This window comes from Moschus berezovskii, chromosome Y (assembly GCF_049115385.1).
Source record: "Moschus berezovskii isolate FMDL1 chromosome Y, NW_MosBer_1.0, whole genome shotgun sequence".
Lineage (NCBI taxonomy): Eukaryota > Metazoa > Chordata > Mammalia > Artiodactyla > Moschidae > Moschus > Moschus berezovskii.
In genome coordinates, this window is record NC_142489.1 from 11,955,812 (window position 1) to 11,970,973 (window position 15,162).

Consider the following 15,162-nt stretch of genomic DNA (forward strand, 5'->3'; position numbering starts at 1 on the left):
TAGATTTACAACAATTATGTCTTCTGGGAGGTTTATAAGTTACAGATTTCATAGCTTCTTTGAATTATGTAAAGAAACAAGTGTTACAAGAGTGGTATTACTGTGTTACTTACAAACACTTATGATTATAATAGAACATTAAAACTTTTTTCTTTTTTTGGCTGCACTGGGTCTTTGCTGTGCACACTTTCTCTAGTTTCTGAGAGTGGAGGCTCTTCTCTCGTTGCTGTGTGTGGGTTTCTTATTGCAGTGGCTTCTCTTGTTGTGGAGCACAGACTCTAGGCAAACAGGCTTCAGTAGTTGCAGCATGTGGTGGCAGTAATTGTGGCCCCACATGCTTAACTGCCCCATGGCATTGGGATCTTCCTGAATCAGGAATTGAATCTAAATTGGTTGGTGGATTCTTAACCACTGGACCATGAGGGAAATCCTAGAACATTTAAACTTTCCATGAGGATAAATACCTTTTTGGTTTCTGAATTATTTCCATGAGGATAAATACATTTTTGGTTTCTGAATTATTAATGTATAATTTAGTTACCTCATGGCACTTGTTTTTGATTGGTCATGTGGTAAGTACAAGTAAGCTCTGGATTACAAAGCTTATTTTAAAGAGAACCCAATGAAATGTTCATTTGCCATTGCTGAGCCCCTAAGTTTCAATTTTGAAAGACTCCATTATTTTGCTGTATTTTTCTTAATTTTATTTTAAAAAATTCTGTCATAAACTTTCTTATTCCTGGGGCTTATTACTACCTATATCAAGAAATTGAGGATAAAATTTATTTGTACAAATGGCAGCTTTAAATCATTTAAAGTATTTGGAATTTATATCTCTAGATTAAGCAGGTAGAAATACTTTACTGACTAATAGAGGTTGACACAGTAGAGGTTATTTCCTGTTTCTGTTCAGATTTGTGTGATATGACTTTGATATTTTCTGTCATAAATAAATACTATTATTTTGTTTTTTTCATCAGGCAGGGAAACATGAAGCCATTGTAAAGAATGTACATGACCTTCTGGCAAAGTTGGCTTGGGATTTTTCTCCTGAACAACTTGATCATCTTTTTGATTGCTTTAAGGTAGAAATTCAAATAGTAAAGTTGTACCATTTCATTTTCAGTAGATTTAATTAGTTAGATGTCTTTTATGTTGACCAGTATACTTACTAACAAATGTCATTAATAAATCTCTGAGAATTAGTTTGTTATGTGTTCCAGTCAGAATTTAACACTTTTTATTATAATAATTTTCTTCACAAGTACAGAAATCGCTGTTTTTCTTTTAGATTTAGTTTCCTCTGCCAATTTTTGATTTTGCCTTTTTTCTTTCAAAATTTTTTAATCTTCATCCAGTGTGGGTTTATTTGTTGGCTGCATTGGGTCTTTGTTGCTTCGCATGGGGTTTTCATTGATGACTTCTGTTGTTGTGGAGCATGGGCTCCAGATCCACAGCCTTCAGGCTTGTAGTTTCTAGAGTGTGTATTTGGGTAGTTGCAGCTTTTGGGTGTAGGGATTTTTCCCAGACCAAGGATTGAACCCATGTTCCCTCTGTTGGCAGGTGGATTCCCATTCGTTAGCCTCGAAGAAAGTCCTGATTTTATTCTAGGTTAATATAAAGTACAGAAATGTAAGGAAATATTATCTGTTATAGTGCAAAGTGAGACATGAACCAAGTGTGGAGACAAGTAAGACACTAATGTATACAGGGAAATAGGAATGAGATTTAGAAATAAGTTCAAGAGACTCATATATCTGCATTGGGATATTTGGGCACTTGAAAACAATGTTTCTTTATAGTTGTTAAAATTGAGGATTTATGGATCAAGAGCTTAAAATCATATTTTATTGTTCCTGAATGAATATTCTAGTAACCATATTCCTCAGAATTACAGGATTTCTTACTGAAAATAACTGTTGCAGTTAGGTGACACCTTAAATTTCTACAATGTCTTGAGAAGACAGTTTGGCATTATCTGTTAAAAATGTAGGTTCTTGTGTCCTACAACACAGCTTTTATATTCCTGAATGGATTCTCTGGAGAAACTAATCATACATATACCAGAATACATGTTTGATAATGTCTTTATTATAATTATTTCTGTTTATTCCAACTGGGAAGACTCACATGTTATGAATAGTAAAAGGATAAATCAGATGTGGTCTAACCTAATAGTGGAATGCTACATATCAGTGAAATTAATACATTCAGATCTGTGAACAAATGGATGAATCCACTAATGTGAAGAAATCTCTTGTACATATTTTTAAAAAACCCGTTGAACTGATTCACCATTGAACAAGAAAATAAACATAGGGAAGTTGTAAATACTCTAAAACTTAATTTCAGAGAAATCTTCTCAAATATTTATGTCGGAAATACTAGCCATGGTGACATAAACATGGAATGGCATCAGGTCTCCTTTGAATTCAAAGATTTTCAAGATGGTTTGACTATAATTGTAGTAATTGCATTATGTATTATTCCATTAGTGCACAGTTCCAAAGTGCATTGCTACTTTGCCTTTCCAAGTGTTAATTTAACGTCTGTTATTCAGTAAGAAGCATTAGTTTTTGAGGGGTTGATAAACAAACTGATAATTATGTAATGTTTCATCATCTTTTTTTCTTTTCTTCAATATAAATTTATTTATTTAAATTGGAGGCTAATTACAATATTGTATTGGTTTTGCCATACATTGATGTGAATCTGCCACAGGTGTACATGTGTTCCCCATCTGGAACCTCCCTCCCACCTCCCTCCCCATCCCATTCCTCTGGGTCGTCCCAGTGCACCAGTCCTGAGCATCCTGTATTGTGCATCCAACCTGGACTGCCGATTTGTTTCACATATGATAATATACATGTTTCAATGCTATTCTCCCAAATCATGCCACCCTTGCCCTCTCCCAGAGTCCAAAAGACTGATCTATACATCGGTGTCTTTTTTGCTGTCTCACATACAGGCTCTTTAAAAATGCCTTAAAGGAAGCATGGAGTATGGGTCTGTTAGCAGTTCTTTATCCTCTGTTAAAATAGTTACTCCTTACTGGAATTGTTAGTTTTGTCTTCTGTGTGTTTGTACTCATTTACAAATTCTGTAGTAACAGAATTGGTGCTTTTTCACAGTCTCATAAGTTTTAAATTCTTCCCATTAAAGCACTAGTCTTCATAGTTGATAATAAGACTGAAGATATTTTACATGACCTGTTTGCTTTTCCTGTTTGATTGTGTCCTTTTTTGTTTTGACTCCTGAGTTTCTTTGTATATATGATGCTGGATTGTTGTCAGTGTTTTAAAAGTATTTCTCAGTTTTATTAGCATTTTTTTTCCTAACTCAGTAGCCAAACTTATGAACTGTATGGTTAGCTCATATGTCTTTATTATCTTTATCATACTAGTAGAGGTAAAGTAATATTCCAGTGGTTCTGATTTGCATGTTTCTTGATGTCTAATGTTAGACGTCTTATATATTTAGTGGTCATTTGTGTATCATCTTTAAGAAATGCCCTTTTTTTTTTTTGGCTGAGACATGCAGAGAATTTTTGTTTATCTCATTTGTTATTACTTAAGTTTTACTTGTAGAACAGAGTCACAGATAGAATAGTAGGCCGTTAGCAGGTATTAGTAGGGTTCAGTCTGGGATCTAGCATAGCATCTAGGGTATAGGAAGTGGTTCAATAGGGAGGTGGTTCAATAGAGAGGGGTCATAGCTCTCAAACACCAACTTTTGGTACAGTAAGCTGTCAGTCACTGTTTATATAGATGCTTTGGGTGGTTGTTACACTCAGTTCAGTTCAGTTGCTCAGTCGTGTCCGACTCTTTGCGACCCCATGAATCACAGCACGCCAGGCCTCCCTGTCCATCACCAACTCCCGGAGTTCACTCAAACTCATGTCCATCGAGTCGGTGATGCCATCCAGCCATCTCATTCTCTATTGTCCCCGTCTCCTCCCACCCCCAATCCCTCTTAGCATCAGACTCTTTTCCAGTGAGTCAACTCGTCGCATGAGGTGGCCACAATATTGGAGTTTCAGCTTTACCATCAGTCCTTCCAATGAACACCCAGGATTGATCTCCTTTAGAATGGACTGGCTGGATGTCCCTGTGGTCCAAGGGACTCTCAAGAGTCTTCTCCAGCACCACAGTTCAAAAGCATCAATTCTTTGATGATCAGCTTTCTTCACAGTCCAACTCTCACATCCATATATGACCACGGGAAAAACCATACCCTTGACTAGACGGACGTTGGTTGGCAAAGTAATGTCTCTGCTGCTGCTGCTGCTAAGTCACTTCAGTCTTGTCCGACTCTGTGTGATCCCATAGACGGAAGCCCACCAGGCTCCCCCGTCCCTGGGATTCTCCAGGCAAGAACAGTGGAGTGGGTTGCCATTTCCTTCTCCAGTGTGTGAAAGTGGAAAGTGAAAGTTAAGTCACTCAGTCGTGTCCGACCCTCAGCGACCCCACGGACTGGTAATGTCTCTAGTATTTGTCAATTAGGGATTACTTTTTTTGTTTGTTTGTTTTTTTGATTTTTTTTTTCCAGTTATCTTTAGAGGTTAGGTGTTGGGGCCCCATCCCTCCACCCCCCACGACAGAATAGTATTCTTATTAGAAGTTCCTAAGTTGGGCAATTCCAGCATGCAAAGTGTGATAGGACATAGCCGGGAAGATGAGAAATTGAAGCCATTACCTAGGGGTTATATAGTCCATCTCTGTTGCTCCTTGCAGCCTGTGGGACTTCTTCGCCGCCCTCTCCATTAAACCCATTAACATGCAGGATCCTCATTTGCTTCACAGTGGTGCTTTTACCAGATTCTCCAGCACCCAGCAGCAGCAGAGGTGCGTGGCCCGGTAGACCTGCTTGTCCTTCTGCAGCTGCTTCTCTATCTTGTTGGCCTCGCGCTGCGCGAAGTATTCTGGTATTCCCATCTCTTTCAGAATTTTCCACAGTTTATTGTGATCCACACAGTCAAAGGCTTTGACATAGTCAATAAGGCAGAAATAGATGTTTTTCTGGAACTCTCTTGCATCTTTAACCCTATTAAATTCACTGCTTTAATGTTTTTAAATTAATTATGTATCATTTCCTCCCCCCCAAAAAAAGATAGTTTTCTTTTTCCTTTTCAATCTGAATATCTTTTCTGCCTCTCTACAATAGTTTCCCTATTCAACTTAAACCATGATGTTAAAAAGAACTTGCGAAAGTGGGCATTCCTGATCTTAAGTAGAAAGCTGTTCAGTTCAGTTCAGTCGCTCAGTTGTGTCTGACTCTTTGCGATCCCATGAATCACAGCACGGCAGGCCTCCCTGTCTATCACCAACTCCCGGAGTTCACCCAAACTCATGTCCATCGAGCCGGTGATACCATCCAGCCATCTCATCCTCCTTCATCCCCTTCTCCTCCCGCCCCCAATCCCTCCCAGCATCAGAGTCTTTTCCAGTGAGTCAACTCGTCGCATGAGGTGGCCAAAGTATTGGAGTTTCAGCTTTAGCATCAGTCCTTCCAACGAACACCCAGGATTGATCTCCTTTAGAATGGACTGGTTGGATCTCCTTGCAGTCCAAGGGACTCTCAAGAGTCTTCTCCAGCACCACAGTTCATAAGCATCAATTCTTCGGCGATCAGCCTTAGTCTTTCACTTATATATCACACTGTTGTATATCACATTGTATATACATTGTATATCATTGTAATGATATTACACTTTTATACAAATTAGCTATGGCATTTTGTAAATACCCTTTGTCAGGTTTAGAAATTTACCTCTTAGTTTTAGTTTTTTGAATATTTGAATCTTGAAAAAGGGCATTGGATGTTGATTGCCTTTTCTTTGTAAATTAGAGATGTTATTGACTTCTGGTCATTTTTGCCTTAATTGATATTTGTATGTTCAAATAATCTTGCACTTTTGTAATAAATTCCACTTGTCATGATGTATAATGTTTATGCATGTTGCTGGATTTAATTTGTGACTGTTGACATTTTTAGGCTTCTTGGTGTCAAACTTTTTCTAGGGTGACTGTACTGTCTTACACTGTTAGCCACAATTATGAGTAATCCATTTTCTCTAGATCACTGTCAGATTTTAATATATTTACTATTTTCTTCTGTGATAGATGTGCAGCAGAATCTTACGGTTTTGTTTTGTATTAATGGCAAATATGTTGAACATCGTTGATGCATTTATTTGATGTATGTGTTTGTTGAAGTATTCATCCCTTTTACCTGTTTTATTGTTGGGTTGTTTTCTTTAGTTTACAGAGTTCTTCATGTGTTCCACATGCTAATTATTATTTAGATATGTAGAAGCATTTGCTCCCAGGCTTAAGTTGTTTTGTCCTTTGACTAGGATATTTTGATAGCAGAGTTTGTTCTAATGAGGTTCTATTGATTTCCTTTTAATGGGTCACACTGTCAGTGTTATCCAGGGCATTATTTACTAGATATAAATCCCAAAGAATTTTTACTGCATTGTTTTCTGAAATTTTTATAATTTTATAGTTAAGTCTGATTCATTTGATTTAAATTCTGTGAGAGTTAGACTGTAGTGATTTTGATAGTTGTGTAGGTTTTTATGTGTGTTTTGGTTTTTGGTTCCCTATATATGTTCAGATCTTCTACCATTTGCGAAAAGCCATCTTCTTTCCTGCATTAGATTACTTTTCATCTTTGTCAAATATCAAAGGTATATTTGTAGGGTACAATTTCTAGGTTCTCTGTTTTGTGTCATTTTCTGTCTCTCAATATTATAGCTTTGCTTAGTGTTTGCATATCAATTTCGCGGTCAGGCACAGAGATTCCTTTATGTTTGTCTTTATTCAGAATTATGTATTTTAGTTCCTTTGTCTTTACATGTAAAATTTAAGCACAGTCTTGTCTGATACAGTGAAAATATTGCTGGGATTTGTCAAATATATTAAACCTGTGTATTGATTTAGGGAGACTTAACATTTTTGCTATCTTCAGTCTTCTGTTGCATGAATACCATATTGCTTTTTGTTAGAATGTTGAGTTCCTTCTTCTGCTTCTGAACCCTGTAACAATGTTTGTTTTATACTTAGGAATATAAATATATTTTCTGAAACAATTATAGATGTTCCCAGTATCTCTGATCTTCATAAGTTGATCACTACTATATAGAAATAATCTGTTGTATATACGTATATCCTGTGATCTTAAATACAGTAGTCTTTAAATTTCTTCCTCTGAACTCCTTGAGATTTTTTTACATATAAAATTGTATGATCTTCGTGTTTTTTCTTCTTTCTTCCTAATGGATGTCTTTTTTATTCTTCCCTTATATCTAGAATTTCTTATACACCGTTGTCTTAGATATTAAAGAGAAAATCATTTGTGTTTCACTAATAATGATAGCTGTGTGTTTTTCATAGATGTCTTTCATCAGAGTTGAGAAAGTTCTACTCCTTTTCTGTTTTCTGTTTCTGTCATAAATAGATGTTAAATTTTGTCAGAATTTTTCTACATTCATTAATATGATTGTTTTTTCTTTTTTACTGTTAATGTAGTGGGTTACAGTAATTATTTTTCCTGTATTGAATCAGCACTCCATCCCTCCCTTGGTGATGGTCATATCCTACTACTCTGTTGTTGCTGAGTTCCAGTTTCTAGTATTATGTTGAGGAAGTACAATCTGTATTCATGAGGGGTTGGTCTGTAGTGTGGTGTATGTATACAGCAAGGCATTCTTTTGTGAAATAAATGGGAAATTGTGTTCTCCTGTTTTCTGGAAGAAATTATGTGCAATAGGTGATAAAAGTGCTAGGTAGAAATCTTCCATGAAACTATCTTGGTCTGTTGGTTTTGTTTCTGGAAATTTGTAAGTTATGAATTTAATTTTTCATAAGCTCCTGTGTTATTGTTTTATGTCATATGAATTGTCGTAATTTGTGTTTTTTCAGTGGTGTATTTCATATCATATAAATTGTCAAGTTTATGTTTGTTGAGTTGTTTCTGTTATTCCCTATTATCCTTTAACGTCTGCAGTCTGGATAGTGATATATTTGTTTCATTTTTTATTTTAGTAATCTGTGTATTTTTCTTTTCACCTTGCTTAAATACTGGAAGTTTGTTAGATTCTTCAGACCACCAAGTTTTAATTTCTGTTTTATTGTGTTCTCTGTTGTTTTTCTGATAAACTGTACCCAGACTAAATAAGAACCACCCATTTTCACTCATGCCAGAGCTGGAAACTACCCTGCTAATTTCATCTGTATGATATTTACTGCCCTAGGTACTTCATTCAAGTGGAATTATAGAATACTTAACTTGTAGTATCTGGTGTATTTTGCTGACTGTCATGTCCTCAAGATTCATGCATATTGTAATATATATCAGTTTTTTTACTTTTTAAGTGAATCATATTTCATAGGATGGATATGCCACGTTTGCTTATGCATTTTTCCATAGATGGACACTTGGATTGTTTCCACATTTTTCTGTTGTGAATTAAAATGGTGCTGTGACTGAGGGTATAGAAATGTCGGTTTGAGACCTTGCTTTTAGTTCTTTTGCATACATGCCCAGAAGTGAAGTCCTGGATCATGTGATAATTTTAGTTTTAATTTTTTGAGAAACTGGTGTACTGTTTTCTGTAGCAGCTGTACCATTTTACATTTACACCAGCAATACACAAATGTTCCACATTCTTACTGACAGTTGTTATTTTTTTGTTTTTCTGAAAGCAGCCATGCTTATGCATATTAAGTAGTTCCCCATTGTAATTTTTATTTGCATTTCTCTAATCAGTGATGTTGAGCATCTTTTGTGTGCAGGTGGTGCATTTGTGTCTTCTTTGAAGAAATCTGTCTTAAGTTTGCCCATTTTTGAACTAACATGTTTTGTTGTTGACTTTTAGAATCTCTTAATGTATTTTGTATTAGGTACCTTTTTTCATTTTTTAAAGTCTGCAGTGGTAGAAGTAAAGTATAAATAGAAATTTTGCTTCTTCTGCTAAATATTTAGTCTTCTTTTGAATACTGCTTCCTCAAATGGAAAGTAAATTGTGCTCTTGGTGTGTATACGTGGGTGTAGTGCATTAACTGTAATTTATCAAAGTCATGTAATTTAAAGCAGTGATGACCTAATAATACATGTCTAAACTGATATTGATGTGATTTTTTTTTTTCTAGGTAAGTTGGACAAATGCAAGTAAAAAGCAACGTGAAAAGCTGCTAGAGCTGATACGACGTCTTGCAGAAGATGATAAAGATGGTGTGATGGCACACAAAGTGTTGAACCTTCTTTGGAATCTGGCTCATAGTGATGATGTGCCTGTAGACATCATGGACCTAGCTCTCAGTGCCCACATAAAAATACTGGATTATAGTTGTTCCCAGGTATGTGAGTGTTTCTTTGCTCTTTTTTTCTGACTTTTCCCCACAAATAGGATGACTTTGTTACAGAATAATTCCATTATTTAATCATTCCAAGAGTAATATTTAAGGATTGTCTTATACAGATAAAACAACTCATTATAATAATATTGAGTTATTATATTCTTAATATAATATGAATTATTGTATAATAATATATAATGAAATTGTGATGCACTAAAACCAATTATTACTTCAGAAATAAGGACAATTAGATTTTTTTGCTCAAGACAAATTTTGCTTGTTTTTACAAGTTTGCTCAAGAACAGAGGTTTTTGTTATTAGCAAGTCTTAACAGCTTCCCTGCATTTATCTTATGAATGTAAGTTTACTGTAAGCATAGATAAAAGAACTGAACAGTAAATTATACCAGATTTTTAGAAACAAACTTGCCGTATTACATTATTCAACATTTAAATTTTCCTTTCTGTTGAAAACATGTGCCTGTTTTCTCTTCCATTCTGTTTGTGTCTTGATTTCTTTTTATTGTTATGAAAAAGTGGTGTTTGTTGATCTTTTTGTAAAAAAAAAATACACCAGCATTACACGCACATATAGTAATATTTGGGATTGTATGTTTTGCCTTTTATATAATTAAGAACCTTATAAAACAGTTAAAATTCAGTGCTTCCATAAAAGTGTGTGTTTTAAAAGTCAAATTTTCTGTTAATATTCATGAACTTGGAATTTATACTATATTGCAGATATATATGGATCCATGAAACACTGATTCCATAGTAAATCTTTACACTTTAGAGTTCACATGATAATTTCAAGTGAAAAACATACTGAAAGTGTTTTATTTCATTATATTATTATAATTACATCATCATTTTTATAAGGCTTAGCTTACAAGTTTTATATTTTGTATTCTCAAAGTAATTTGGAGGTAGATTTATATTGAACATTGGTCCTTAAACCGTAGTTTTGTGTGTGTGTTTGTAAGGATCGAGACACACAAAAGATCCAGTGGATAGATCGCTTTATTGAAGAACTTCGCACAAATGACAAATGGGTAATTCCTGCGCTGAAACAAATAAGAGAAATTTGTAGTTTGTTTGGGGAAGCACCTCAGAATTTAAGGTAAGGTTTTTACTTCAGAAAATTATTTTATTTTTATTTATCTTATGTTGAAAACAGTAATAGCAGATTTTAACAAAAATGAGAGTGGGAAAACAGGGAGCTTAATGAAGTTAAGATTTCTTGATTGTATTTTCCTTTATATTCAGTGACAATTTATCCAGCTTTATGTAGCAATTACGGAGAAGGCAATGGCAAGCCACTCCAGTTCTCTTGCCTAGAAAATCCCATGGATGGAGGAGCCTGGTAGGCTGCAGTCTGTGGGGTTGCTAAGGGTCGGACACGACTGAGCGACTTCACTTTCACTTTTCACTTTCACACATTGGAGAAGGAAATGGCAACCTACTCCAGTGTTCTTGCCTGGAGAATCCCAGGAGCGGGGGAGCCTGGTGGGCTTCCGTCTATGGGGTCATACAGAGTCGGACACAACTGAAGTTACTTAGCAGCAGCAGCATGTAGCAATTAAGTATGTATGATTTAAGATATTGCCTTCCGCACTTAGTTCAGAATTCTCCCAATTCCAGCAGATATTCCATATCATAGGCTGGGCTTTCTTTATCTGACTTATTTCATCTTAACATTTTCTGCCAATTCCCCCTTCCTTGGTTTTATACACATTCTTAGTTCCATGTAATAGTATTTCATGCAATCTTTAATATATTCTTAACTGGTCTACTCATATATATTCTCAGGTTTTTTTTTTAATTAGTTTTAAATTTCATACTAGTGAATAGCATTTTACAAATTAGGGTGGCAGGGTTTTACATTTTCTTGAATTTTTGATAGTTAATTCTCAAAGATAAAACTAAATTAATACAAATTATAAAAGATGATCAGTCTTTATTCGAAGATATTTTTTACTCTATTTTGACTGGATTTTCTTATATTCCTAATTTTGCATTGTACTTGATGCTAAATTATTATATGATGCTAAGTTATCATACTTGGTGCTTGATACTAAATTACTTGATACTTGGCCACCTCATGCGAAGAGTTGACTCACTGGAAAAGACTCTGATGCTGGGAAAGGTTGGGGGCGGGAGGAGAAGGGGACGACGGAGAATGAGATGGCTGGATGACATCACCGACTCTGTGGACATGAGTTTGAGTGTACTCCGGGAGTTGGTGATGGACAGGGAGGCCTGGCGTGCTGTGATTCATGGGGTCGCGGAGAGTTGGACACGACTGAGCGACTGAACTGAACTGAAGTGAACTGAATTGAACTGAAGTTACTATAGTAATTTATCCTTTTATATTCTTGCAGTATATGTTGAGTTAATGACAGGAGAGAAGTAGTAGCATGTAGAAAGCTCAGTGCAGTGGCAGGAATACTCACAGTACAATCAGGACTCCTGATAGTGAACTCCAGTGTTGACTGAGTTGTGTGATAACTTTAGCTGTGTAATCTAAGAATGCTTCTCCAGCATTTAAAAATATTTTTCCTGTATATATGTCAGTTATGTGACTGCCAATATCCTTTATAACTTAAAACTTGTTATGATTATGTATATAAACAGGATTTCTGTTTAAAAGACTTATTTGGTGCTGCTTTTGTATTTTTCAAGTTATATTTTTAATCTTTTTTGTCTCCCTAATGGTAGAATAATTACATGAAATTAGGAAATTCTATTGAGATAAATAACTGCAGGAAATACTGAAATAGTGTAATAATACTTATTTGTGAGGCTATATCTTTTTATGTTTGATTGCACATTCATGCATACCTTTTGTCTTTTATCAGACATATTCTTTTTTATATTGCTTACACATGCAGTACTATGCTGACTTGTCATTTGATCAGTAGATTTATAATGATGTGACAGTTGATTGATTTTGTTGAAAATGCAAAACAAGAAGGGAAATAGGTATCTTTCTGGTGGTATCCATAGGCATATCTGGCTACAAATTCAGTGTACTAGAGTTAGCCTCTGTGGCTAATATCCTTGATAATGTAAATTTGCACCTAATTACACAGTAGTTGTGCTTTGACATCAGTATCATGTAAGATTAGTATCTTGGGTGAAATTGGAGAATACTGATAGTTTTCAAGTAAAAGCAATAGAATAAATAATTATGTTTTGAGGCCATAGTTACTCTCAGATTCCTTAATGTTTTGTACTTCTAAAGGAGACTATTGACCAAGTTTATAACAAATATAAAATATTTTAACATTTTTAAAGTACTAGTTAGAATTTAATATCTATAAACTTAGTTGTAGCAGTGTTGATTTTCCTGATTAAACTGTTCTTCTCGTTTTAGTCAGCCTCAGCGAAGTCCCCATGTATTTTATCGTCATGATTTAATCAATCAGCTTCAGCACAATCACGCCTTAGTTACTTTGGTGGCAGAAAACCTTGCCACTTACATGAATAACATGCGACTATATGCTCGAGGTAGGTATTATACACTGAAATTAGTTTTTGGGGTCAACCTGGCCTTCTTTCTCTATATTTTGTTTGTCCTCATGTTAATTAGACATGACAAATAAAAAGATGAAGAAATGGAAGTGAATAGGTTTACAAGCTTTACAGGGCTCTTTAACAGTTGCTTGTCTGTCTTCCTACTCATCTTTGTAAAATTGATTTCTTTCCTTTTGTGCTTTGGAACTTTATCTTGTACTTATAGATAAAGTTGTTAATTTTATAAGTTGTTACCTGTAAGTTGTTGTGGTTATTACATTCTGGGGTGTACTCCTTTTAAACCTTTTCTAACTACTGTCACTTTTAATTGCTTTCCAAGAAAAACTAATTTTCCAATTGCCCATTTTATCCTATTGTTTATATGTATTAGAGTTGTTTTTAGTTAAATTGATGTTTTTAGTTAAAGAACTTGATTTCAGTGTTACTAGATTGGTGATCTCTATGTTTCATTGGTTCTCATAATATGAAATTGTTTAAACATGGGGATTAAAATTTTCTGTGGTTTTCACAGAAAACTTTTCAGTGTCTGCTGTATGTGAGGCTGCATTTTTAATGCTTTAGATACTAATTCCACTGTTAATTTGTTATGTAACAATTTATCAGAAACACTCAGCTGGAGCACAGAATACTTTGTTAACTTCTCCTTCTATAGTATAGTACCAAATTTTTAGGATAAATAAAACCTCAGCTACCTTGTAGGCGCAGTTTTTTATATTTGAGTATGAAAGAGAAAAAGTTTCCTTCCTTCATTGTTGAAGATAGGATTAAGCTTAGTGTTGAAGTGAAAGTGCTGCTTAGTTAACAGGATGCATTAGGATGTGTAAAATTCAGTCACACATTCAGGTTTTCACAGAAAAGTGTGGATGTTTGTAATAACTCATCATTGGAGTACAACCATAGACTGAGTATGTCTCTACCTTTAATGCTTGTGGAGTGGAGTGTAGTTGAGTAATACAGTGTGTGTAGACGTACCTTAGTGTTTGCTAATACATACTCATCCGTTTAAGTTACATAAACCTGTTGGAAAAATTCAGTCACTCTTGAAATAACCTGAATGATCACACCAAATTATCTCATATTTTACTCATTCTGTCCATTCTAGCCTTAGTGCTAGAAAAGCAATCAAAGAATCAGGTACTAAAATGGTCCCACTCAATATATTTATCAGATACCAAACTTAATTCTTATCAGAATGTTAGGATGGGAAAGACACTGTAGGCATAAAATTATGTAGTTCATTTTCTCTAGCAAAAGTAGCCCAAATCAGCAACATACATGAGAAAGTTCAATGTAGTTCTCTTCAGCTTTTCTTGAGTTAGAGTCCTCCTACATGCTAGTTAAGACCTTTTCTAAAAGTCCAGTCAGCTACACATTTAACTGGAATTTTTATTCATTTTTTTGTGTGAATTACTGTGTTATTTTAATGTCAGTGACATTAATTGAAGCCAGAATTGCTAGTATAGTGAGGTGGAGCAGGTGTGCATTTCAGCCTCACTAGGATTATATATTCTGTTTAGTCACATTACACTTGTGCTCTTGAGTTAACTCACTTTGGTGATCTCAAGAATGTCAACATTTTCCTTAAATCATGTTTATGTTGCTTCTTTACAAGTTTTATCAACTGCCTAGATTTAAAACCTAACATCACTTCATAGCTGTATGTAAGTTAAGTTGTAAGGATTTATCATATCTGTAAAATGAGGATAACAGTAGTTATAACTTAATGGCTACTCTAGAAGTAAGAGTTAATGCTTGTTACTAGATTCAGTTCAGTTTAGTTCAGTTGCTCAGTCGTGTCCGACTCTTTGCGACCCCATGAATCACAGCACGCCAGGCCTCCCTGTCCATCACCTACTTCCAGAATTCACTCAAACTCATGTCCATCGAGTTGGTGATGCCATCCAGCCATCTCATTCTCTATCGTCCCCATCTCCTCCTGCCCCCAATCCCTCCCAGCATCAGACTCTTTTGCAGTGAGTCAACTCTTCGCATGAGGTGGCCAAAGTATTGGAGTTTCAGCTTTAGCATCAGTCCTTCCAGCGAACACCCAGAACTGATCTCCTTTAGAATGGACAGGTTGGATCTCCTTGCAGTCCCAGGGACTCTCAGGAGTCTTCTCCAACACCACAGTTCAAAAGCATCAATTCTTCGGCGATCAGCTTTCTTCACAGTCCAGCTCTCACATCCATACATGTTACTAGATTGGTGCAAATGTAATTTCAGTTTCAGACCATGAATTTTAAGTCATTATAACTAGGCTCAAA

At 35.3% G+C, this 15,162-nt stretch overlaps 1 protein-coding gene across 7 annotated transcripts in view; it reads left to right on the forward strand.

The window, feature by feature from the left end:
* LOC129557943 (ubiquitin carboxyl-terminal hydrolase 9X-like) overlaps nucleotides 1–15,162 on the forward strand; it is a 218,582-nt gene that overhangs the window by 114,954 nt on the left and 88,466 nt on the right. For 6 of the 7 annotated variants that reach the window (XM_088834356.1, XM_055428598.2, XM_088834358.1 and 3 more), the window contains 4 exons: nucleotides 981–1,085; nucleotides 9,156–9,362; nucleotides 10,345–10,481; nucleotides 12,738–12,871. In XM_088834356.1, the coding sequence (XP_088690482.1) occupies nucleotides 981–1,085; nucleotides 9,156–9,362; nucleotides 10,345–10,481; nucleotides 12,738–12,871 (583 nt within the window). The remainder of the gene's footprint in view (nucleotides 1–980; nucleotides 1,086–9,155; nucleotides 9,363–10,344; nucleotides 10,482–12,737; nucleotides 12,872–15,162) is intronic. The other variant, XM_088834360.1, reaches the window with a different exon arrangement.